The 27,437-nt window shown below is 43.6% G+C and overlaps 2 protein-coding genes across 12 annotated transcripts in view; one reads left to right on the forward strand and one right to left on the reverse strand.

Annotated features, from left to right (window-relative positions):
* LOC120957082 (D-beta-hydroxybutyrate dehydrogenase, mitochondrial) overlaps positions 1-27,437 on the reverse strand; it is a 43,468-nt gene that overhangs the window by 11,670 nt on the left and 4,361 nt on the right. The window lies entirely within an intron of this gene.
* On the forward strand, positions 3,409-26,377 carry LOC120957083 (elongation of very long chain fatty acids protein). Of its 4 annotated transcripts, none has more exons than XM_040379067.2 (8): positions 3,409-3,650; positions 20,899-21,127; positions 21,245-21,435; positions 22,652-22,732; positions 22,817-22,979; positions 24,844-24,932; positions 25,007-25,054; positions 25,259-26,377. In XM_040379067.2, exons 2-8 carry the CDS (start codon positions 21,052-21,054, stop codon positions 25,541-25,543), a joined length of 933 nt encoding a protein of 310 aa, XP_040235001.1. In that variant the 5' UTR covers positions 3,409-3,650; positions 20,899-21,051; the 3' UTR covers positions 25,544-26,377. The 4 variants fall into 4 exon arrangements, with proteins under 4 accessions (XP_040235001.1, XP_040235002.1, XP_040235000.1 ...); XM_040379068.2 differs by lacking the exon at positions 3,409-3,650 and adding an exon at positions 20,421-20,514; XM_040379066.2 differs by lacking the exon at positions 3,409-3,650 and adding an exon at positions 20,576-20,685.

Here is a 27,437-nt window from a genome sequence, read left to right on the forward strand (position 1 = left end):
TGGTTGGTGGCTGCTGGCTAGGGTGTGATAGTAACCTTTACATCGATGGTAACCAATGTGCCGTTGTTGTTGTTCTTGTTGTTGATACATTCTAGCTAAAAAAGCTTAATGCAAGCGAGTAGCGAGAAAGCTTGCCCTTGCGGGGCCACAAAACTGATCGACAAGATGGCTCAATTTTAATATCTACGAACATCCTACGCCGCGGGGCGGTTGCTGTTTGCAATGCGGCCTGAAGCGGAGCTTTCGAGACGAGCAAGGGTTTCGCAAGTAGGCGAAAAGCAAACACACGGGGTAAGATGGTACAGGCGGCCTGATGCCAATCAGTATTCACAGATTTCCCACGCTCTCTATCTCTCTCCCTCTGTTCTCAGGGAATGAAAAATCAAAGTTTCGCCCGCAAAGCGTGTGGGTTGCTGTGTCGTAGCATGCAGGAGAGGGGTGAACGAAAGAAAAGGATTGTTGTTGGGAATGTTGCACTCTGCGTGACGGAATGTGACCGGGATTTAGAATCTACTAGATTACAGCCTGTACAGCACGAGAAGGAAGCACAGTCGGCTGTGCCTGTACGATACATTACACTGTTGCCCTTCTCCAATGCTGTTGTTTGTTGTCTGTTAGCTTAGCAAAATGGGGCAGCGATTGTGTGCAATACAACGGGCACACTTTACGACGTGTGAAACTGACGCACGTCCTGGACTCATATCTTGGGACACGTTCGACACGCTTTAGTACGCAATGTATGTGCATATGAAACAAACTACCGCGTGCTTGATGCGCAGTGAGCAATTCCCGAACAGTGTGGGAAGCGAAACTATTGCCAGAACAAAAAGAAACGGCTCTTTCCTTTTCGCTGATACTAATTGCGACATGCTTTTAGCGAATCGGCAGAGGACACCCAATGACTCAGCGGATCGGTCGATACAGACGGCAGGCAGACAATGGAAGAGCGGTTGTCTCGCTTAAACTTTTCGTCCTTTTTTCATCTGGCCGCCCCCCCCCCCCCCCCCCCCCCTTCCAAAAAAAAGGATCTCTTTTCTGTCCTTTTGCTCCGCACGGTCGTCTGAAATGGATCGAAAGTCTGGCTACCACTATTTGCCAATCATTTCGGGCAGAGTTCACACCCACACTTCTGGGACATTCGGTGCCGTTTGGTTGGTATGAGGCCGGAAGAAGGGTGGGTTTCTTAGTTTTCGGAGCGCTTGCGAGCACGTGGGAGTACGGGGATGGAAAATCATTCCTTTTGTTTTCTTTCTGCTGAACACTCTGTTGTCAGCTGCCATCGGGTGGTTGTGGGCTTCAGTGTAGCCTGCCAGAACTGCTCATCATTCATGTTTTGCGGCACTTTCCATTATGAACGCACCATCAGATATGTAAATGCAATGAATCAAGTGTGAACGGTTACAACCATATTAACATAGCGTAGTGAACAAGAAGAAGAATATTATGCCAAAATTAGCTCGGAAACTTTGTTTTAAAATTTGATGAGAATAGAGGAGGTTAGTTATAGGAAAAAAAAACCGTAAATTGTTTAAATTAACGAACAAACTTTTTTTAAATTAAAATTTTGGTCGCAAAACTCTTGGTCCCAAAATCATTTGTCGCAATATTCTTGGTTGCAAAGATCTTCATCGCAAAACACTTGGTCGAAAAATTGAATTATGTTTAGTTTACTTAAAAATATAAAAATTTCTTACATATCAGTTCAATTACATGCTAAAAGCTTTGTATTTCAGCTGCAAATCAAGAAAATCCAGGGTAGACCGCTTTCATTGTTTACTATGCCCGATTCATTCTTTACAAGCCCCGAATAAAAATCAACTTTAACGATGTCGAATTGGCTAGGTAAACCCTGTAAACAAAAATCAGTGCCAGGGCCAAAAGTATACAAATAAAAATTAGTTTACGGGCACTAATACCTTAAATTAACAAATACATTGACAATAAAAGAACTTGAGTTAAAAACCAAAATGAATCATAATAAAATTTTACACTGTACTTGAATGTTAAAGTTTCGTTATAATACATTGTTTCCTGGAATTTCAATTACCAAGTATCCAGGTCTGTAAAACTAAAAACAAAATTCCAAATGTGCGCTTCTACCGGTTCCTTTCCGCATGAATGTATATGCTCAGCTAATTGCATACCTTTAGGCGCTGCTCGCTTCAAACTGCAATAAACAGCTACTTCAGTAAAACGTTCACGCTACACAAGGTTTGCCCTTTTTTCCCTACCAAACCTTAAATGGTTCCTGGAGGTATCTTAACATCCGTCTTCAAATCGTGTTGAGCAAAATTGTCAAGAGCAAAAGCACTTGTGAGCGGTTGGCCCGTTCGAAATAAAAACTTTTCGAGAGAAGCGAATGTCAATCAGATTTGACCTGATTGCTGGCCGTGACGTCATGGCAAAAGGGGGAAACAGGCGACAGGCTAAAATGCTGATCCGGTGGATCGCTCCGGGAACACACACTACACGCGTCAAGAGTCCTCGACGCAGGCGGAGCTCAGTGAAGAGCGAAATTGGCACAGGTTGTAGGATGAGCTTTGATTGACGATTTAGACATTGTGTTTAATATGATTTTTTCTCCCTATTCTACGCACTACAAATTACGCTATCTCATGAATCCAAATTGAACGTAGCATTTGTTGTACATGCGACAACAAAGGGGAATCCCTTTCTTGATGTGTGGAACGGATGACGATTGTAGCGATGTTGAACCATGGGAAGGCAAACAAAAGCGGGAAAGAATTGTATGTAAATAAGATTTGACGTGTAATTAATGCAACACATAGTGGAACTGAAGGGCCCTTACGGCAGACATGGTTATAAAGCTTTCTGATAGTAGAAAATGATTAAATCCTTTAACAGCGCACCAGAATGCGTTGCTCTGAATGGGGTGAGGTCACCTGCATGCTCATACCCCAATGACACTGCAGGTGGCCACCTCTGACATTACTTTTTCGTCCTTCGAGATGCTGGACAAAAGAAATTAATTTATTTCATATAAATCAAGTGAATGTTGAATGCTGTTTTGATCTACTTTTAAACCTTCCTTTTTCCTAGGAACTCCACCATCCAGGAAGCTCCAGATCAGTCGGTTGCGATCGGTCTGATGTTTTATTTGCATTTGCAACCTCGGCACACCTTCACCGACCTTGAAGAGTCCATCCGAAGGGCAAGGATGATGTAGTTTGCGACATAAAGAGATTCGAAATAAAAAAGCAGTTCATCAGCTTTCAATTTTCCCTTGACTCTCGCTCATGAACGGAACACCTCGCTCAACCTTCAACCGAGATTCCCGGTGAACGGAAGGTGTCGTGGTGGTTACTGGTACTTGCAAAATTGTCGTGGTAGTGCAGGCGGTGCTGCGTACCGGCCGCGTGGAAGGGTTTCGTTCGCGGATTGTGTTGATCGCACCGAGTTAGTTAGCACCCAACTGTCCAGCAGAACAGACTGACTGCAGAGTGTTTCGACACTAGTGTGGCCGTTTAGTCGCTTATCGCCTAGTAGAACGATTCGCCAAGTCGTACCGCACGGATTCGGGCAACCTTTTGGGGTGACACAAGTCACGCAGAAAAGTGTATCCGCCGTGTGAAACTATTGTGTCGAGCGTGTATTTGAGTGGCGATCGGACGGGGAATATTCTACGCCCGGTAATGCAAGTATTGATTGTTGTTTTGTAATAGCTAAATCATGTAATTCTGATGTGTGGTGAAGTCGTACCTCGTAGCAATGGATCTTGTATTATGGAATATTCATTTCGGTTTAAACGAACACGATAACTCTCAAACTGTCACCGTGTCGCACCTCCAAAGCTGATGGCATTAATTCAAGTGCACCCGGTCCAACGATACAGTCCAACGCATCGGAAGTTGGAGTTCTGCTTGTCGGATATTAAAAATGGACTGGCTTTATTTAAATGAAGCTGCCACTTGGTGGACACAGTGTGTAAAGTTTAAGTTTTATTGAGCGCTGTGCTCCGTATTCCGTAGTAGTGCAGTGAAGTTATAGGAACAATGCTGTGGAGAGCACTCGATGAAGAAAAACGCAATTTGCAATATGCATTCAGTTTTTTGATTGTAAAATTGTGAAATATTTATGGACAATTAATGAAAATAATGTCTATTAACGAATGCTGATTAAAATTCGAGGAAACAATCCTTTACCTTTGCAATTTCTATAAAAATGTGTGGCCAAATAGTAGAATTCTCCAAAAATGATGTTTAGAAGTCATTTTTCCTACCGCGTCCTGTGGTTAATACATGTATATCATAAAACTGTTAATCAAATTTTAAGTTGTGAAATTATAGTTTTAGATCATAAGCTATCTAAATATAATTTTATTAAATAACCTTTTGACTGGATTCTGGACAGCATTCTATCAAAATTAATTGTGTTAATTTGTTTGCGCATATCGCTCCAATTAGAGCATTTAGTTGATCTTGGATAAAAATTCTTTAAATTCTAGATCATTTCGTAGAATGAAATTCCAAAAAATTACAAATAAATGTAATATAAAATATAATATGATATCAGAAGTATGGTATGATTTGAAGGATGTTTAAATGTTTGTAAATGAATTCTTGGTAATGTCTTAAATTAACAAAATGCCTAAGAAACCACTATAAATATGATTAATTTGCTGCAAGATCGAATATAATTTTTTTATATCTCTGAACATCATCTTAATTAAAAAATTTCTTATACAAAAAAATCAAAGTCTTTCTATTTTGAATTATTCCAAATATAGCGTGATTGCAATCTATGCATTATAAGCTTTTGGGTGTGTCCTAGAGCTGTAGAAACGACACAATTGTTGTCCATTTTATACCGTACCCTTGTACTGCAATATCAACGACACGGATTTAATTCCGACTAAAGATCGTTTCACTGTTGACAGTGCACAGGAATTTCCCTTTTATTCTGTGATGTTTTCTCCTCCAATCAAATTGTTTGCATCTCAAACGACTTAAAGCACCGACACTTGCCTCTTCAATACGGGTTGAAACTTCTCGACCCTACGGCAGTTCCGTTACCGGCCCACGCTACGTCACCCATGCGCATTTCGGTACAAAGAAGCGATATTCAACCGCGTGCCAACACATTCTTGCACCCAGGGAGAACACGTAAGCAAAGCACCATAATCACCAAACCAATAATTACCAACGGAACGGAACTGTCGTCAGGTAATCACGGGTCTCGTGTGGCCTGGATGAAGATGCTGTTGTTTGTATTTTTCCCACCAAAGGGTGGGTGGTTTTCGTTGTTTACCTTTTCCTTCGTACCGGTGCCCTTTAAACGGTTGGCAGCGTTAGTCGGCCAGATCGACAATGGTGGAATGATGCACCGAGCTTTCAGAAGGGCGCCTCCCCGGGCATGGCGTCATCGTCATCAGCTACCCTTCAAGCTTTGTGCAGTTGATGGTGTGCAGTTGATGACACACACGCACATATGGGCTGGATACCTAATTCCTATCATCAACGGGTAGTGCAGCAGTACGGCAGTTCGGTATTGCACCGCGATCGTACAAGCCTCGCGATCGATCGCGTGTACTTAAAACCTCGCTCGGAAAATCCAATACTGCTGCTCGTGACCTTGAGCGGAACGTGTCGTGCCCGCTGGAAGACCTTCAAAGTAGATCGGCGACGCGTTCGGGACGCGTCATACCGTGTTCATGGGAAACGGGTGAATAACCCCTTAACGATTGAACGATCACGCTTCCGATTGTTGAGCTTCTAAAGATAGATCCATTTCTTCTCTTCCTGCGATGTTTCGATGCAGAACGAAAAGATTCTACTGCCGCAAAAAAGAAACACCAGACAACATGGAGGCATGGGCTTTGCATTATACAGCGTTCTCGTTTCAAAATGTGAACGATCGCCATGCAAAATCCGGAAAATTTGGCGTAAAACCGGCCCGAAAGCTGCCGTGTCACGATCCAGTGTCCGATAAAGCTGTTAGAAAACGTTGGAAATACCGGAATTTAAAACCGGTAGAAAGGTGCAGGTTTGGCATTTGGCGACGCCATCTGCAACGCCTGAAGGTGTGTAGGCACAGTCGTTATTGATTTCTGATAGATTTTCACATGAAAACTGGCATACAAAATGAAAGTCATGCTCGTAGGTTTAGTGTGCAGCTTCTGCTCGTTTTGTAATTGAGCTATCGTGTGGAATGCGATCGGCAAGATAATGCTTGCTGGTGTAATAAAAAGAATTACGGCTTAAACTGTTGTAAACGTTGATGAAAAATATGCCAGCCCTTAAAAAGATCCCACAGCTTGTGTCCATTCCACACCAATCGGTGTGCGCTTAATGCTTAAGGGTCTCGATTTCGGACAATTTATGGACCATCAATAAAGATCGCTCTCCCCGCAAAAAAAACTCCCCTTCTCAACGCAAATAAATATGCAAACCTACCCTCTAGCCAAAAATTTACATCGTGAATTAGCAGCAGACAACGATGTGATGTTAATCGCAAAAGTTTGTTTCGACCCACAACCTTACCGAAGTCGGCTACAAAACTTTCGCTCCGTTCAATGATCCCCAGGATTCGTTTCACGGGATCATGCGAAGCTAATTCATGCATGCCATCCCATCCACGTGTGTTTTATGTCTAATTGGATGTTTTTTATGTTTAAACCGGTTTAGAATCTGAATAAATTTCGTGTTGTTGTTGTTGTTGTTGTTGTTGTTGAAGAGAGTTTAGTTATAGAGAGCGTCGCTAAATGGAGTTCCCTGTGCGCTTTCGTTTCGGTGATCTTACCGTTATTTTTGAAATATTTAAACATTGATTTTTGATTTCAGTGATGCTATTCTTTAAACCACGGAGCAGTTTTTGTTAGCATTGTGAAAAGCAAGACACAAAAATAAGTAAAATGAGAACTGAATTCATTTCCGTCATCCAACACCCCATTACCATACCAGAAAAGATATTGTGAGTTTCTCTTTGGTCAATGTCAATGCTAGATAGCTTTTAATATGATTCAAATTAAACGAGTTTTTTTTTAACATTCGCGAAAGCGGAACGATTTCTAAGCCTGTGGTGACAACAAAATGTATCGTAGAAATTCTTCTTTTTATAAATATAATCAAAGATAAGACTTATATTTATGTATTCGCTTGTATGATGAAAACTAAATCCACTGTTTGCCACTTTGCAAGAGCCTACTATCACGATACCAATGTCATACAAAACCCCAAAACAAGACACACACAAACATCTGGACAAACTTTCACACTGAGTGTCCTCGCGGTTAAGCAGCAACATCCTTGAAGGAAACGATTAAATTGCGATCATTCCTGAATCGAAACACTCTCACGGCGTCTTCAGCAAACAAAAAAACCCTATATCAAAGAAAAAAAGTAATCCAACCAACAGTCAACCGCCTGGTAGCATCTTTTCATCATGACCCACAAATGATGAGAAACAGATACGGCTGAAAGGGTGCCGAAAAACTGTTTGGCTAATGTATTTTGCAATGAGCCCACAGAGACACGCGCTCGTGCTTGTGCACCGAGCAGATACGAACTAGGAAACCCACTAAAAAGCGGGCCACTGACTAACGCCAAAGCATTTAGGCTGGGCTGGGGCTTATGTAACACCCGGCCGACCGGGGATCGGACTTGTTGCATTCATCTCCACGGTAAGGTGCGCATGGGAGAAATGTGCCGCGATAGTATGCGCGTTGGTATTAGGTAAGCGATTTTATAGATTCGTCAATTTCGTCAAGAGAGGCTCGCCTGTTGCGGTGCCGGGCGATGGAGGAAGGAAGTGCTGGATTGTGTGGATTGGATGGTTTAAACTGATGCGGGATGTTGTTTCCCATTCCCGTTGAAAGTATTTTTCTTGCACCATTCCGTCTCGCGTTTGCTGGGAACGTGAACTAATGGCTCGATCGATAAGCCAAAAGTAGCTAACATCTTTACGAGTGTTGTCTTTTTTTATCTTGTTTGCAAACTGAAGCAACTCCGTTCGAACGATATTGGTGCTAATGATTACGTTTAAGATCAGGGTTAATTGTTCAGGGCGGCACTTTGGAGAAAAGGGCGTCGTAGGAAAAGTGAAGGTCACTTGGTCGGATCTTCGAACCTTCCGAAAGAAGAGGTTAATTAGATTGACCTGTTGGGAGTTGATGCAAGATTTAATCGAGAGCGATGCCGTGTGTCTCAACATGCTATTGCGATTGCGGGCATGGACGTTAAATCAGGTGCTTATCGAAGAGGGTGCATGCATATCTTAATGAGTGTTGAAAGGAATCTAGCTTTAAATCTATTGCATGGTCGTTAGGCTGCTTTTCATATGAATTATAATACAATTGGTTAGTGTAGTTCCATTAAGTATGGTTTAAAAGAAGAATTATAATCAACTAAGCTCCATAGTTGATCGGTTCCATTTCGATAGCACATTAAGCGATCAGGCGTCAAACGATTGTAACGTTATTGGTAGGATGTTGATCATAGCGAGGTGCTAATTGCGATCTTCCAGGAAAGTAACATTCATAAGGCGCAAACCGGGTGTGCGAATATTAAATATTGGAATCATTTAAACATTTTATACAAATACTTCAGCTTAGATACTGCTTTGATGTAAGAAAACGTGAATTGTAGCTTTGAGCTCTAAAGCATATGGTTTAATAATCCATTAAAAGAAGACGTGGAATATATGGCAAAAACAAAGCTTCGCTTCAAAATACCCTTGACCAATGCAACCGCACACACGCACAAGTAGAAGAACATAATGAACAATGAGATTGTGAAATTAAAAGCAAATCTTATAATCCCGTACGCACGACCTCTTCAGACATTCGTTCCCAATTTATAATGGCGTCCTACACCAACACCGACAGTGATTAAGGGAAACCTGTTCTAAATGCGCTGCAGTGGGTACAGCGGCTAATACTTTTCCTTTTTTCCAAATGCGCCAGCTTCGCACAGTGCGTCTGTCAGGGTCATCAACGTTTCCGGGGTTGCATTCCAAACCCTGGAAGCAGCCCGTCTGCATTCGTCTGCACTACTTTCGGAATCAATTCGGGAACGTTGCCCGACTCGGGGCCCGACCTTCAATCAAGGGAAGATACCGTCGAGCGACCGCGCTGTGGTGTGATTTGGGCGCCGTTTGGGATTCGAATAGTCGACGCGGTGCATCGTACCCGTTCAACTGGTTGACCCTGGTTCGCAGAGTAAAAGGAGCGTCTTGTTGCTGTGCGTGTTCGCTTTTTTTTTGCACTGGATTGCGACTCCCGGACAAGCTCAGAAACACAGGAGGGCTGTACGGAAGAATGAATTTAAAGTGACATAAAACCTCGCTTCCACTACCGAACGTTCGAAGTCCAGCATAAGCTGACCGGAAATCAATGCAAATCTTTCCAGCCGGATTGTGGAAGGAAGGTGGAAGCCGGGTAATGGGTATGGCATTTCGCGTAATGGAAACTATTACTTTACTCAGACAACTGTCCCTGTGTGCACGGAGCAAGTATTTCTATTCATGCAAAGTGCCCTCACTCATGCCGAGTGACACGTTCGGAGCGCACTGGAAAAAACGCAGCTGATTAAAATTTCCCAGCGTTTTATGTTTGTATTTTTACCATCTTTAGGGGCCATTGAACCGTCAAAAGAGCGCTAATCAATGATGATAAATGATTGTAAAAAAAATACCACTCACTCACAAACGTGTACGGCCCATCAACAAAGCAAGTGTGCGCCTAAAGAAGCACGGTGTACGCTTCGTTCCTTACGGTTTGCGTTTATTGTTTGTTTACACTTTTTATTGCCACCGCGGACACACACACCGCACCGATTGTTTGGTCGTGTTTTCCCCCCAGCTTTTGTAGTTGCTGTTTTTTTTTTGGGGCAATTTTTCTCTCCACTCTCAATTACTGCCGACGGAAGGTGTTAGTGGGTACGGGCCACTTGCGCCTGTACTTCCCACGCGACTTTACGCACCACAACCACCTCTGCGCGGATAATTGCGGCGCAAGCGCGCGAGGTTGGATTAGACCTTTTTTGTTGTTGCGCACGAGCGCGGTAGCGCGTACGACATGTGTAGTGCGGTGTGTAATTGAAAGGTTTTGTCGGCAGTTTAAACGTTCCCGTTGATAATGGTGTTTGAACGGTTTTGTATTTGTCTCGCCAGGTAACGGGTGTATTGTAGCCGTGAGCATTATTGATGTAAGACAAATTGGTGCCTATTTAGGCACACGAAGACATATCTATTAGGCTAGTAGGAATGGCGCTCAGAAGCATAATTAGAAAAGCAAATAAAGTGTTTAATTATTAGCTAAATCTGTTCAAAAACACTACAAAGAGAGTGATGAACGATTATGGATCAAATAAATATAAACGTTAATATTGCTTAAAAAACAATCAGCGATATCAATTATGCAGTTGTTGGCGAATTCTTTGGCATCTCGAACTCTTCGGGAGTATTGATTTAATTAATCATTAATTCGTTTTGATTTCCCCTGCCCCAATCCTACGCCCATTAACCAGAATCGCTCACCAGAGCCCAGAAACAGCCTCCAAAAAGAATTAGGAAACCCATATTTGCACATTCACGATCGAATCAACAACATTGAATCAATAAATTCTCGCCCCCAAATCAGCCAACTCACGGTGATTGATTAAACGATTTTGCTTTCCAGTTCAATCCCGGATCATGTTCGCCTTGTATTTACCCACAATGTGCCAATTTCAATTAAGCTATTTGATTTGTTTGACTACTGTGAGCGCATGCGCTTATTGGGCGCTTCTGCGTTATTACTACGGCTTGCCGGATGTTTTCCTTGATAGTGAAATAAATGTAATCGCCACAAAAATTTGCGTCACTCCACTGGCAGAAGCTAATTGGTAGGTACGCCACAATACGCCTCAAACGTTTGAGCTCATTAACTTTGAACCCGTGCCGCGCGCGCCGAGAGTTCTAGCTTCAACAAATGCAAAACTATCCGAGGTATGGCGCAAGAAGATCAAATTTGGAAGCTTTTCACGCGGAACTAATGATGGGAAGGAGGAAAATGAAGGTGCTAACCGATGCAAGCGACTCATTTGGAAGTCTGATTTGAGCAGATTAGGTGCAGAGTGTGCATTACGGATTGATGAAGCAGAAGGTTTGAGGTTTTTTGGCAAAAATATAAATCATAAAAACGAAGAATCGCGCCACAACGTATTGTGAGGATTGAGTTAGAGAAGATTTTATCCCAATAATTTTATGCTCAATGCTTGATAACTCTTATTTGCTTCTATTTTAAGCGATTTTCAATATTGAAACAGAACTTGATAACCCGTACGACAGGTTGTTCAACCTGAAAAAGATATTTTCTCCAAATTTTCGTACACTCTGTTCAAATAAAATCCCCCAAAAGTCACTTATTTAGCACGGCAACAGGGCGGAATGACGCAAGCTCTAACGAACCGCTCAAATACAGTCCAATGGTCAGTTGATTCGGCTGCAGCAAACATCCGTATTGATCGAGCCACCTGAGATCAAACGATCTTCGAACGATATCGGATCCTATTCATATCTCTTCCACACAGTTACGCGTAGGAGGAGAACTTAAATGATCTTCCCTTCTTCACTCATCCACAGATCAACTCTTGCTCTTTCTTTCGCTGTGTTTGGCTCTGTCAACTGCTTCGCCGGAAAGGACAGAACGTGGGGACCGGAAAACCGGTCCCCAACCCTATCCAAGCGGCAAACCAGTTTCATCAACCTTACTTATGAAGGTTTCCATCGCGCAGGTCACGGGACCTTCCTAGGCTGCGATCTCACTGCGATCACACTGGCGCAATGTTCCGTTTAATCAGTATTGACCATGAACGTACATCCTCCAAGTGCAAGCGAGGGTTTGCCGAAAATATCCAAATTGCTATGATCGGGTAATTGCAGCCAAAGCCAAGGTGACGTCTCCATCCGAACCGTACGCACCACGCAGTCACGATCGAAGGGGGCACGGTTTTTCGATTGTGGACATTTGAGGGCATTACCCCCTTTACTACCCGAAGCAAACACACCTGCCCAGTGGGCTGTATTTTTGTTACTCCTTTCGCTTGCAGGGGATTTCAAGCCTTCCCCCAGCGCAAGCGATAAACACCAGTGTGTGAAAGTAACGCTACACCAGCGGACGAACGCCACGCTGCAATGGAATGGGAGCTGCGATTCCGTAATCTAGCGCGCAGACCAGGCCAGACGGGTTCGCAAGACGGGAAACTGGGTGTCTTGAGTGTGTGCGCGTGTGTGTCTGTGTGATGCTTCGCTGGCGGAGTCACTCTCGTGACCGAAAAGGCCTGGCTCGTTACATCATGCACGGGCGAGATGAAGCGCGTAGTCGGTCTGGGTCTACCAAATGGGCACACGCGCATAATATCACGCTGCACAGGCACCGCTGGCGTTGGTGTTGGTGCGTATAGCGGTGTGTGAAAGTTGGCAGAGAGTGAAATGAGATGCTCCCCCCCGGAAAGACTCCAATCAACTGCCGAAGATGTGGAGCATGCGGGAACTCGTTGTGGTGTACATGAAAATCAAGTACACACAGGAGGAGGCGTAGTTGGCGAGCCTGCACGGTTGGTTGGCGTATGACCTTGGTACAAGGTTTACTTTTTTTTCCACCGGTTGAAGGTCGCCAAACAATTGGTCGAGCAATTGCAGGTTCGTCGCTTAGCGTCGCTACGCTGTAGAGATCGAACTAGACGCGTTTGACGCGGTCGTTGCGCTGGGAGTGTTCGGTATCGATCGAGAGCAAACCTTATAATCGCAATGATTGCTGGTGTTGCGCTCGAGTGTACGCTGCGTAGACGTTATGTAAATAATGTAACAACTCTCGAGACATTTGCTTGACATTAACACCGCCTGAGATACGGGCTGAGTTTGGCAGAACCGTTCTGGAACTTTGGTGCACGGTAACTTGAAGCCTACAATGACGTCAAACAAATGCCACATTGAGTCGCGTTCGAGCGGCGGGTTACATTACAAAGCGAGTGATGGAAATATTTATTATCGAATGCGTAACGCCTTGGGGGGTGCGAGCCCGTTGGCTCGTCTGCCTGAAGGGCGTCCCGTTCTCAGAGGGTATGCAATGCGCGCTTATGCGCATATCAAATGTGTGCGCTGAACTTGAATTGCGATTTGTGGCCGCGTGTGCGAAAGGAAAGACGGTTTGCACGGCGTCACGACCAGCACGAGCGAACCGTCTTCTATCGAAGCGCCTATGACAGTGGAGTGACAAACCATTCTATGCTTACTTCCGCAATCTCATCGAGTACGATCATCAAGGCACAATTAAGGCGTAATTTAATTTGTTTACAATGCACATACTGAATCATTCGATTAATTCTGGAGATCGCTATGATCAATAGGATCTTACTATAAATCTTAATTATTTAATAAAGAAACAAGAGTTAGTTGTCTACTTCAAGATGAAAAATATAATTTAATGTAACTTAGTCTAACCTCAAAAACGTATTGCGTAATTCTTGTTATCAACAAAAGACCTTGATTTAGTAACGCCACTGAAAGTGTCCCGACTCATGGATAACTATCATAAAAACAACGTCTAAACATCAAAAGTTTTTTTAGAACAAACAAAGCAGGCCGTTTGTTTTGGGAAGCTTTTTAACCGAGCGACAATTGTGCAACGACCCACCACAAGATGCGGTAAGAAAAATGGTTATTTTACACGAAATGAATTCATTTCGGCTACTACCGCCAACCGTATCTGCTTAACTGTGGCCCAGTAACACGCTGGCCAAAAACAAAAAAAAAACTACCCCTTTAAAACATTCCGTCTTGCGCCAGCCGCAATCGGTGGTGGCGCGCGATGTGCTGTTGTTTTAATTTCACTCTCATCTGCGGCTTGCGGCGCGTGCTTACCACGGCTGACCACCCAGCTATGGGACTCTTTCACTACCACGAGAGTGCTGGTGAATTGTCTATCAAAAAGGTCCACGAGTCAATAGAGATTTGGTTTAGAAAGTATCGTTTCGAGAGACAGTTTTTTCTTGTTTTTTTTAAGTTATTTTTTGGCCCCTTCCTCTCCCTCCATTCCGCTCGCTCAACGCTCTGCAGCTTGGTCCGATCGCGTGCTTCAGTGATCGCGTACGCGTAACGTGCGGCGGATACGACTGTTCACACTCCCAGCCGCAGCAAAGCTTACGCAAAGCTTATTAATTAGTTTCGCCCTCCCGCCCCTTTGGCGTATTTTATTGCTATGCTTCTCACCGCTAACCACCACCAAATGGCAATTGTAGCAAATGAAGAAGGAAGGGAGTTCTGAAGAAATGCTACACCCGAAAAGGGTTGAAGGGTTGAATGACAACAGCTCGCAGTAAGTGGGAAACTGGCACCAAGCAGCTCGCTCGTGCTGGCATGAATAAGTGGGTAGAAATTAATTTTCGTACCGTACTGACTGTCCGTCGGTACAATGAGTCGTGGTTGTTTGTTGTGGAAGCTGCGTGTGTGGGTTGCTATCGCTCTCTCCCTCGTTCTTACATTTCTGTTGAGCTCGAGTAAGTCACGGCACATGTACAGAGCCTTCGCAAGGTCGGCCGGGGCAAATGAATTCAGCCCTTGTGAGTTGTGCATCTCGGCGCGGTGATGAATTGGATATATCTGTACGGATAAAGGGATGCGCAACCGAGCCGCGTGAGGTTATGGGCTGTTGTGATAAGAAGGATTTATAAATTCAAGTAATAAATTTAATCGGAATTTTTAAAAGTTTTTTTTTCATAATAATTGGAACAAATATAAGGTCAAGCTGAATGCTTAAATTAGTTCCATTGTTTCATGTACTAGCAACGACATATCATGAGATTGTGAGGAAATTAGATATTTATGTACACTACCAAACTATAAATTAATACTGCATGATTATTCTGAGTCTTTGAATTAAATTTGTATTTGTTGATTGCCTTTTATCGTGAGCCATGTCAATGTTTTCAATTGCAGTTGAGACATTAAATCATCAAGCTTTGTAATTTTAAATCATTTCTGACCGTTTGTTTCTCAATTTTAAGCATAGCTTAGACCTTTAAACATATATTCTTTCATATTTACCAGCAATTTTCAACTTGTTTCATGTCATTATTCTAAAGTCGTCGTTCGAGAAAAAGGAAGTAATATTCTATAATCGAGATGTAATATTAGAAAATAAAGGGTTAGAAAGTGACTAGTTTCGAATGTGCACATAGTTATTCATCCAAGAATCCAAGAATTTTCAACACATGACAAAGAACTGTCAAACTTAATCCAGCTTGAGTCGTGTTGAAAATCATGCTGAAGAAATTAAAAATTATTGTGATGGAAATGAAATATCAGATTGATGTGGACTAACGTGTTGCATGCGGTGAATAACAATGTTTACATTCGAAAGTGAACTGGAAAACGCTGTAAAAGTTTAATATACACTTTTTTGTCAGGAGTAAATTGTTGCTGTTTATTTGTTAATACACGTTGTGTTAAACACACTTTGGATGATGCAATTGTAGGTCATCATTATTAAAACAAGCATAAACAACCCAAGTACTAGCATCATCATAAACTCCTGAGATATCTGTAGCCAGTGGAACAATATTGTTCAATACACAATATGTATGCTTCAAGAAGAAAGAAAAAATACTATCTTTCATGAGCTATTGAACTTGATGGAACCTGCGAAGAATCGGCGATTGGTTACATATTTATCAGGTCAATAATCTAGCTAAAATTCTACGGCTAGTTGTAGGTTTTGTATGGAATGTTCATATGAGTTCAGTCGCCAGCTGTCAAACTCCATATAACACAATGGATAGTATAGTAACGCAAATATTGTATAGTTTTGGCCGGTCTCGTGGTACTGTCGTCAACTCGCACTAATTAACAACATGCTTTTAATGGGTTCAAGTCCCGGATGGACCGTACCTTCATTCATAGGACTGAATATCCTGCTATGGGTAAATCAATAAGTCACTGAAAGCCATGCCCATTAGTGTTACAGGCAGGTCTTATCCGACAACGGTTCTTGTGCCCATGAAAAATAAGAAGAAGAAGAAGTATCGCAAAACCTCCCATTCGTTGTTTTGTGAATGGAGCATACCGATATGTATTAGTATCCATCATGGACAATTTTGTCAAATGATTATATTAATGCAGCAATCATATCACATTGTATCGATAATTTTCTACTGCAACTTGTTACGATGCGTGAAGAAGGGTTAGTCCTACTTACTACAGCACACACAGCAGCTTAGTTTGCGAGCATAACAATATTACTATTTATGGCCGTGCGAACTGGTTGCATCATGAGGGTATTAGGAAATCGCCGTGCGCATCTGCATACGTCTGCCTGTTCGATTAAAAAAGCATACGATCCACGTTCATCCCAATAAAACACGTTTCAAATTGGGTTGTGCGAAACCATGTTGCCATGATGATCCTTTGTGCCGAATTGGGAGTGTGCTGCATTTACAGCTACTAGAGTTATCTCAACCGGTTTGATTCGTGAACGCTCTTCTTTTTTTTATTTAAGCATTTCAAAGGTAAATGACACATCTCATGCGTTGGCTGTGGCACACGCGATCTAAAACTAGGTTACATAAGAAAAATAAATGAGAAACACGTGTCGGTTTGCCCCTTTGTGGCTGGATTGATCGATATCCTAGCTCATGATGAAACTGCTTCCTTGGTGGAATAATCGATCCATTACAGTAGAATGAGGGGTTGTAACTGACCTACCCCAAACACTGGACTCACCCAACGTTCTGGCATACACACAAAAACCCCCACAAGCGATCTATTGAACCCGTAGCCGCACGATCGAACGAGATATGCAGGGTAATGAGCAACCGAACCGTACCCTTGCGCTTTGCATGAGGCAGCATGAAGCGTGAAATTGTTATTACACCGAGACGCGCCATCGTCACCCCGGTTTCATTCTTTGTTGTGTGGTAAGGGTAAGCTGCAACCACCGACAGGTTGATCATTAATCGGTGGTATTGGAAAGAAACTCGAAAACAAAAACACTGCGCAGTACGTTCTGTTCCTTCGCTGGGGCTGCGGGCGGACGGCCATTTCGCAACCTAAAATCCTTCACAGCCAGTGTTGATAGGTGTTGTAATAAAATAAAATATTAACTCCTCCTCCTCCCGGTCTACCACACCTTGCGTGTTCGGTACAAGAAACCTTGAACATCTAATGTTTTGTTCGGAGAGACGTGCAAGCCGTCTGCCGTCTGCAAGACAACATTTGCAGGCTGAGGATCTAAACACAACTCCACCCTCTCGATGGCCTTACGCTGCAGTTGGTGATGCTGTCTTGTAATGTCTTCGAGTCATCCTCTGCCTTTAGATGCATCGCTGTGCTGTTCGCTTAAGCGACCCACACTTACTGCTGCTTATTTTTTGTTGTATTAGTGGCGTAGAATCGGGGGCAAATCAGCATCGTTTTGGGACGGACTGGCGCGTGAACTTTGCAGCCGAGTCGCACCACTCGGCAGCATGCATCGAATGCACTTTCGTCACAACCGGGTAGCACAAGGGTCAGTCAGTGTGGGTTATTGAACCGGGTGGCCTGGTGCGTTTGTTTGACGGTGGTGGACGATCGAGGCCAACCGTATCATAACCGTATCGGTGGTGTTTATTTGTTTATTTGGCAGACAGTATTTAGCAGAGGAGACTTGGTATTTTGCATAACCTTCCAGAAGGCAGAATACCTTGGACGCATCGGTACCGATTGTGGTATTATTGGTTCATTGGTTTTAAAAATTGTGAAAAACATCCAAAAATAGATTATGGAAGAGATAATAATATTTAAATAAGCTATTTAAAGAACACGGTCAATAAAATTAACAGTCGAAGAACGATCACGAAGAATAGAGATGGGTGATTTATCCGAATGTTTGAAAAAAAAACAGGTTTGTTGTTTTAACTAGGCCGGTCTCGTAGTACAGTCGTCAACTCGTACGACTTAACAACATGCCCGTCATGGGTTCAAGCCCCAAATAGACCGTGCCGCCATACGTTGGACTGACTATCCTGCTATGGGGGGAAATCAATTAGTCACTGAAAGCCAAACCCACAAGAGGTAAAGGCAGGCCTTGACCGACAACGGTTGTTGAGCCAAAGAAGAAAAAGAAGAAGTTGTTTTAACATATCTGAGCAACAGTTGGAGTGTTTTGGCTTAACATTTGAGTCAATAGTAGAAAAAGATTTCAACCAGAACACCAGAATATGTGTAGGAATGGTTAAGAATATCAAACAATTAATACACGTCACGATGAATGACATGGTTCGTCGTTTGTTTTGGTTCTCGTTAGCCCTTATTAGCTTATATAGCTGCTGATATATAGAAACTTATATAAAGTACTAAACAATTTCGTCTTATTCCTACCAGTGGTCCATCAAAATCATTTTAATTCAGCTGTTTTATGGTTGATGAACGTCGTTTTAATCCATTGTAAGCAAATCAGTTACCTTTTCAAAAGTCTTATTTTGCAATACGGTTTAGCAAACGATTGTGGGCTGTATGGTTTGTCCTTTTTGTTTTGATCTGTAGGAAACAATAGATCATTTCACACTTAATAGATATTTTCAGTTTCACAAAAGCTCGAAAACATCATTCTTAGTCCAATGTTTTGTGTTTTATGGAAACACATAAGTGCCGATGATAGCACACGCGCCTGATCGAAAACGCCACCTAACCTTCCAAGCGGGTGGCAGTGTGGCCCGAAACGATGAATAAATATGCCTTCTGCCTTATGGTTTTGTTGACGACGGTTTCAACCGACAAACACGCACACCATGTGGATAGCATTGAAAGAGGCAAAAGAGAATTGATTTTGAGATCTAATTTACACTTCCGAGGCAGAAACGCTTCGACCGAAAGGGGGCAGGGAAACGGACAAAATAAAACAACAACACCGAAAAATCAATCCATTCCATCGCAAAAAGAAAAACCAGTTCTACTGAACGCTAATCAGTCTGTGCGTAGCGAGCCAGCCGGCTTATCATCGTTCTGATTGTCAGCCTGAGGTCGAGCTTTCGAGCCACTAACGTCTTTCGGGACTGGTTTGGAGGTTAAAGTGTGTCTTGTCACACAGTGTGCTAGTCAACCATTCGCACTGCTGGAAATAGAAATTGGCGTACAGCTGTCACCAGATAACCGCGGCCTTGCGTAACAAGATGGTTGAGCTAAGCAGTGCGTTTTGCGTGTATTAGTTAGAAGAAGGTAGATGTAGTTGACATTGTGTGTGCCTCGTTTCTGGAAGCGATTTGAAGATCGATTCTCGCCAGTTTACCTGGCCCCACGCATAAAGGGTGTGCAGAAAGTGAAAACCCGTCTGTCAGCTGATGAGTGCGGCTGCGCCACAAGGCCCTTGCTTTGCTGCCCAGTTGCTGCTGAACTTCACGCCACACGATCGTTACCATTCCGGTTGGTGTGTGCGAAAGAGGGTTGCACCGTGAACGGGTTTGGGATTTTCTGCGACCTATCCTGACCCACACACATACGCACACGCACATACCTACGTGTGCAGACGACCTCAGCACGTTGCGGCAAAAGTGGGCCTGTTTGGACCGGGTCGCGACCTTCAAAAACTGGTGTCGCCTATAGCGTGTCGTCGCAGCTTGCTAGGAGGGTCACGCCTTATGTAATGGCCAAGATAAATACACACACACAGAGATACTTTCTTTGGTTGACTGTCTTGCTTATCCTCGTCAATATCCCCATGGTGGTTCATGCAAGTATAGCGCAGCAGAAGATGACGAAGGTTGACCTCTTTCCTACCGTGTTCATACTGTTTTGGATCGCAACATGATGCGTTCGGCCACTAAAAAGCAAGCCCTACAAACGCAAGGGTATGATAAGATAACAGGGGGTGCAGCGTTCAGGGGTGGGCAGGGTGACTTCGCTCTGCTTTTATCACCGAACGAGCGAAACAACGGCCATACCGTTTCCCTATACACCCTCTACAACCTCCCAAGGCACATATATACACACACACACACACACACACACACACACACACACACACACACACACACACACACACACACACACACACACACACACACACACAGAGATCTCTCCCTTCCCAACAGCAATGTTGATTAACGGCCACGACCAAATGGCACCGCGACCGAGCCTTTTCGGAGTGGTTGGAGATTTTGCCGGTTCGTCGCTTGCGCCACTGTTGCGGTCTTTTGTCTACGTTTCGTTGAAATCTGTCTCGCTTTCGGTGGCGCGAAAATTCCTATGCTCTCCCCCCTCCCTTTCTTAAGCTAAGCTTAAGTTTGTGTTGGTATCGATACGCGTAACTGTATGCGTGTGTGTGTATGTGTGTCTGTGGACAGTGGTTTGGTAGGGGAAGGAAGATCCGATCTGAGCAAAACGCAAAACGACCACGGTTGTTAGGGGTAGGGGAAAAGGACGGCGCTGTGTAGCGGGCCCGGATCTGTTGCGGCCGAACGCGATGCAGTCCAACTCATCCAGTTTTTCAGACGGTTCGCAAGCAGCAGACACAGTGTTTTGGGCGTTCCGATCCGGCATCGGGTGGTACGTACGGGGGGGTTTTAGGTTGTTAGGATCGCGCAGCGCGTGCTTTGTCCGACCATTGTCGAGCCCAGTGTCGATCAGTTCGATTTGGACAGTCGCACGGAACGGTGTCGGCAGGATTCGGTTCAGTACCTGCTGCTGCTACGGCTACGCCTAACGCGATTTTAAGTGGTAATACATTAGAAGAAGTTGACCTTTTTTCGGAAGAGCAACGTTAGAATGTTAGTTTGAAACAAACAAATGTTGAATCAGTTAATGTACAGAAGAGTGTGAACAAGTGTATTAGATGAATAGATATTTCTTTTATGAAAATTCGCGTTTTTGTTGGAAGTTAAATAACCAACAAATAGTTACTAATTTCTATAATTTGTTTTCGTTTTGCAGATTTTCTCAGTGGAATCAAAAGCTCTGTCAGCTGAAAAGAGCATCTAGTGCATAGAAAAGTTTCAACGTGTACAATAAATCGCTATCACGTGTCAGTGAACAACCAAATAGGCAAAGTTTCAGTAAAAGAGACAGTGAACCAGCCCTACCAAAATGAGTCCAGACGTCATAAGTGAACCGAGCAACGGCATCCTGGACAGGGTGGTGAAGTTTTTCGTAGAAAATCAAGGTGCGTGTTGTGTGTGTGCTGTGCATGTGTGTGCTCGTGTGTGTGTGTGTGTGGTTGTCCTTTGCCGTTTTTATACCGATCTATATCCGCTGTATTTTCGTCCCCTCCATTTTGTAGATGAGCGCACGAAGGAGTGGTTCCTGTCCGGTTCCATCACGCCGCTGATCATGATCCTCGTCACGTACCTGTACTTCTGCCTGTACGCTGGACCCCGGTACATGGCCAAGCGGAAGCCCTTCAAGCTGGAGGGTGTGCTGATCGCGTACAACGCGGTACAGGTGCTGCTCAGCATCGTGCTAGTGTATGAAGTGAGTGTGACCCAAACAAGTGAAGCAGTTTTAGTCGCCCACCGTTAACAAATGAAGGGAAAAATCAATAGCCGTTAGATCGTCAATCCCAAAACAAGCTCAACACGATTGGCTGCTGGTTTGCCTGTGCTCTTTTCACTCTGTAGAAACAGTGATTTAGTAGTTTCGGGTTTATGTAATCCGCGTGCTTGTGTCGAAACGGCGGCCAATCTCTTGGATACCGTGTTTCACCACACCGTGCGTGGCGTCATCGATTCCTAGTCAGTCCGTTTTTTTTTACTTCAAAGTGTGGCCTTCGTTTTTTTGTGAGCCCGCCTTACCTTTCCTATCCGAGCCTAATCTAACCAAATCAAACAGTCCAACCAGCCCAAATGTGCGTGCTACACAGCGGAGTGGATTAAAATGTAGCTTAAATTTTAAACGGGCTGCCAAAACGGCACGGGCGCTACCATCTCAACCAGGAAGTGTGGTTTTGCAGTGGTTTTGTTTTATTATTATTTTCCTCTCCGCAAAGTGTATTTCATTCTTGTGGAGCATCTTTCGGGGAAGAATCTTTCGCGCTCGAAAGCAAATGCCAAATGGTCAACTAAGCGTTTTATGCAAATTTAAACAGATTTATACAGATAGCAGCGCATTTTGCATTCTGTTTTCGTTCAATTAGCAAACGAAAGCATGGGAATGTGATGTTCCACGATGGAGACCATTTTGTGGCCAGAAACTCTTTTTTATTGCAAGCGATTTGCAGGTTATAAGTTTTATTTTATTTATTTAGCTGTTAAAACTAACAGACGTTTTATAAGGTTTATTTTCATTGCTGTACGATAAAGTAATGCCATGTTCGTAAAATTACCCGACCATGGCACGAAACAAGGGCACAACAAGTCAACAATAAGCGACCATCCATGAAAAGCTGACTTTTTTGTGGATTTACTGCAGGAAAGCCTTTCCTCTTTCACAAATTAAACGTCTGCAAATATATTGCCAGGCGCCGCTTCTTTGTCGATTGGTTTGCTTTACAATTTAAGCGAGAAAAGTGGCTTGGAGGCCACATTTATTGCGCATACTTGGAGTGAGCCATTGCTTGCTTTTTGCAGAACTGGGCTTACAGTATAAAGATGGCACTATAAGTGGTTCCGATAGTGATTGAAACTACAATAATAATTACATTTTTCCCCCAATAAAAACACCTTTACTAAATGTATTTCACTTTCATCAGGGAATTGAGGGCGGATGGAGGAAACACTACAACTACTCCTGCCAACCCGTGGACTACAGCCGAAACCCGGTAGCAATGAGGGTAAGTAGCACCGCAGCATCTTGCTCCATCTTCCCGTGACACTCTTCTGAAATCGTTTCGTCTTCCTTCTCGCCCCTCTACTAGATGGCTCGTGCCGTTTGGATGTACTACATGTGCAAGGTCGTGGAGCTGCTCGACACGGTGTTCTTTGTACTGCGGAAGAAACAGAACCAGGTTTCGTTCCTGCACGTCTACCACCACACCCTGATGCCGGTCTGTGGCTTCATTGGCGTCAAGTACTTTGCCGGTAAGTGGGAGGCCGCTTTTCGTCGGTCCACAGCAGACCGCTCTAGATGCGCAAAGAGGTGACACTGGCACAAGGTCAGTGTAGATGGTCAGTGTCAGCTACATCCTTCCCCTTTTTGGGTTGCATTTTTCACGCCAAGGTGTGAAAAGCAAAGAACGGTAGCGAAACGGTAACAAACTCCGCAAACTCTCGGTGTTTAGTGTCTGGGTTAGAGATCCCACAAACACCAACCCAGCTGGGACCACCGATAGGTCGTGTCCTTCTGTTGCTCGGGCAGTTGGATAGGCGTTGGCAGTGTGTTGTGGTGCTAATTATTGTCTCCTCGACCGGACGACCAGTGGAACGCACGCTTGATGGCAATGACTTCTTTTGCTGTTAATCAGGAAAATGCCAAACGTTACAATATTCGGGACAGCTTCATGCATGAAAATATTGACACTATGTGTTTTCAATGCCATTGCGACGTACGGTTTGTTGGGTTCTCGGATGACCTCTGTTGACGTCAAAAATGCACTGCTATTCTTGAAAACTAAAAATATACAATCGTTTTTGTCTGGAATCGTGGCAAGTCACATTGAAACGCTTGCTTATCTAATGGTCACTCCACAATGCTGGGAAATGAATAAAAGATTTGGGTCCAAAAATCAATAATTCGCTGGTACGGTGTTGGCACAACCTCTGACCCAGTCAGTTGTCATTAACAAGTGGCTACAGTTTTATTTGTGTCGATTTGCGTCACTCAGCGTGATTCACAGCGAAGTGTCTCGATTGATCTCATCATTGTGTTATACCAACAGAGACATTTGTATGCATCACTTTGCTTTGGTGCTTTAGTTCACCAGTTTCGTTTTGTTTTTGATTCAAGAGCAATGCTTCTTTGAGACAAACAGCTACTTATCTCAAATATGTCCAAGAAACGAACTGCCAGTGAAAGTAATCGATGAGAAAACAATCATCTTACATAAAAGCTGATAACGGTGAAGCGTTTTTGTACCTTCCAACAGCAACAAAGTTTCTCATTTGTCTCTTGCACAAGAGTCCGATAGCTTCACACAAGCAGACAGGATCAGCGATCCGTTGCTTAACGTTTAAAACATCGCCAAAGCACAACTAAACCAGCAGTCGCGATCGCAAATCTGACACCGCTGCTTACACATTGGCTCGTTCGCGATCTAATCACTAATAAAAGTCCTCCCAAACGATCGGTGGAACCTTGCGTTGTGCGCGCTCGATGCTTAAGGTGTGCGGATGAATGATCAGTGAAACCAGACGCACCATCACCACCACCACCATCACCGTCGTCGTTGAAGCGATGATTTTTGAGGGGAAAATAAAACAACAAACTAAGACTTGCTTTAGCCGTTGCTCTTACGACATCGATCTGTGAGTGTGTCTCTCCCACCAGCGCTCGCTTGTTTATGATTCAATGATTTGACGCATCACCTTTTAGGCACTGACGGAAGCGTGGAACTTGACAAACAAACAACCGCAGTGTTTGGGGACGGAAACATTCTAGTAACTGTTTATGATATGTTATTCGTTTTCTTTTGAGCACGTTTTTGTGTTCTGTTTCGGGAAGTCCATGATGAAAATAAGGTTGTTAATGCTTCCGCAAACCCTTCTTAATTTGCACCAAACTCACACATACACACAAACAATCTTGATGCTATGTTAAGCGTCATTTAGAGTCGAAAGGAATCCATACACAACAAAAGTAACAACCCCGTTTCCCGGATGTAGCGCAGAGACACGCGCGCTGTCCGAAACGTTAATCAACTCGAAAGTTCTACCCATTGACGGACACTTTAAATCATTCTGATGTTTGGTTTTGTGTTTTTTTTTTTTTTTTTGTTGCTATCCACAGGAGGTCACGGTACGCTGTTGGGCGTCATCAACTCGTTCATCCACGTGTGCATGTACGCGTACTACATGCTGGCCGCGATGGGACCGAAGGTAATTTTGATAATTCACCAACAAAATATATACAACTTGCTCACAAACTGTCTTTTCCTGTTACACTTATGTAGGTTCAAAAGTACCTGTGGTGGAAGCGTTACCTGACCGTGATGCAGATCGTAAGTAGCCGACGGTGTTTTGGGCGGGATTCGCAAGAACCTGTTCCATGGTTGGGTTAGCAATTAGAGACAAACTTTCAAACGACTTTACAAGTTGTTTGAAGGTCTTGTACTTTCTACGGAACAAGTTCTTTGTAAAACCGGTACATTGCGTATAACTTTCTAACGCTAATGTTCTGCATTTCACCATTTTCCCTCCTCCAGGTGCAGTTCATCATTGTGTTCTTCCACACGGTGCAGGTGCAGTTCCAGCCGACCTGCGGCTACCCGAAATCGATCGCCGCCCTGCTGACGCTGAACGCCGGCCTGTTCATCTACATGTTCAGCTCGTTCTACGTGCACTCGTACATCCGCAAGTCGAACGGTGCGGCACCGCAGCGCACCGCCGGCAAGGCGGGCGAGGAAAACAACAACCAGTTGGAATGCAAACCAAAGGACGCCGTCGAGGCGAACACGCGGCCAGCCGTCGAGGCTAAGAAGGCGCTGTAGGCTAGCACAATACGTATAATAATCTCTCTTCGTCTTGCGTGTGCGTGCGCGCGCGAGAGTAACCTGCTTGTACTGTTCGGAGGCAAGGGTGCAAGCATACACCAGGGCAGGGCGCACGGTGGAGCAGAGCTGGCGGAACAACCCGGAACAACAGTCGGCGGTACACGGAAGGGATCCAAAGAAATGAATGGGAGAAAGGAGGTGTGGGAGTTGTGAATGCTTAACAAGATGCACGTTCAACCCGCAACAGCTCCTAATTCGGCAAGCTCCGTAAAGCTCGCCGGAGTTTGTTAGAGTGTAGGATAAAAAAAGAAGAAGAAGAGGAAGAAGAAAGACAAAATGAATGCCTTGGATGATCATCGGCAGAATATCTGTTGCGCGAAACTACATCGCAAAGTGAACAACAACATCGTGCTCATACAAAACACATTCCACTCCACAAATCCCCGCAGTCCGTGCCTTTCGTGATCTCAAGATGCTTGATGTAACATCCCTCGACGACGTTTTGGGGCAGACGTTTGGAGAGAGCTGGGAGAAAGTGATCTCGAGCTTTCGCGAGCATCTGCAACACATATGGGCAGCTTCTGATACCTCCGATACAGTGTGTATGCGTGTGTGCGTGCGTGTGTGTGCGTGTGTCCTTGGGTAACTGGTTGTGTTTTTGCTTGCCTCGAAGCCTCCATTCCAAACCGAAGTTTAGTCCTTCCGGGAGCAGTGTATTGTTTTTTTTTTTTGTCGTATACTATGTTTAGCTGAAGCCGACGCGTGCGAGATGTACATTTTTTTGCCTAGATTATTTAATTTAAACACGGAAATGAGAAACGGTACCGATTACATGTGTTGGTTTTGGCTTTTCAATTTGGTAGCATCCGAAGTGTAATGGGCAAATACAAATAAATATGCAAAATACAATCCTCCCAAAATGGTTGCAGGTGAACGTAGTGTTATCATAACACGTCTTAGCAACATGACTGTAGAGACTGCATCTGCAAATGGAGTGATTATCCTACTTTGGGTAAAATCAACAGAATCATTGACAGCCAACCGTAGACCAAAAAGATTGTTGTGCCAAATAGAAGGAAACAAGATGAGAAAATTTGTAGCATTTTTATCAAAACTTTTTTTAATGACATTAAAATTTCATTGCGCTTTTCTGCTTGCATACTCATTCGACGTTTTTCGTCGATCACTAAGCGTGTCAGCTGCCATACTCTGCGTAAGATGGATAAAATCAGCCTAAAAGTATGCAACACGCTGAACGCCAACCGCTGGATTGCAGGGTTTGACATCCAACGGGAATGATTCGTAGCGCCTCGACACTGAAGCGATTCGTATGGGTGTTATTTAAGTGAAGGATTTGAAAACATTCATACCTTTTTGCGCTCATGATGTATTAGGTCTGGAATCACCTTACCACCTGACGATCGACTTAAATGGATATCTGGATAAAACACGTACGAATCTAGTATTGTTTGCTATGGTGGAATTTATCGGACGCATCACTTTAAACAATGATTGAGACCATGTTTTTAAACAATGATTAAGACTATCACTCTCAGCTCATTTATTATCAAATCAAATTTCTTCAGATTCTTTTTTTCAATTCCCTTTATGATCGAAGCAAAATCGCAAGAATGATCAAATGTGTTAAAAGAGAATAATTTGACTATAACTCCTGAGTATCAATTTGGAAACATTTATGTCTACTGTCTAATAATGGCTCTTGAGAGGCCTGTACTACGGACCGCGGTAGCTTTGTAAACACTAAAATAAACAGTTAGTTATTTTGATTATTTTAATCAAAATATCAATGTTTACTTTTTAAGTGTAACATAAAGCTTCAATAATAATTAGCTGCACAATTTCGAAACATTCAGTCGGTATTTTCTCATTC

This window comes from Anopheles coluzzii, chromosome 3 (genome assembly GCF_943734685.1).
Source record: "Anopheles coluzzii chromosome 3, AcolN3, whole genome shotgun sequence".
In the NCBI taxonomy this organism is placed as follows: Eukaryota; Metazoa; Arthropoda; class Insecta; order Diptera; family Culicidae; genus Anopheles; species Anopheles coluzzii.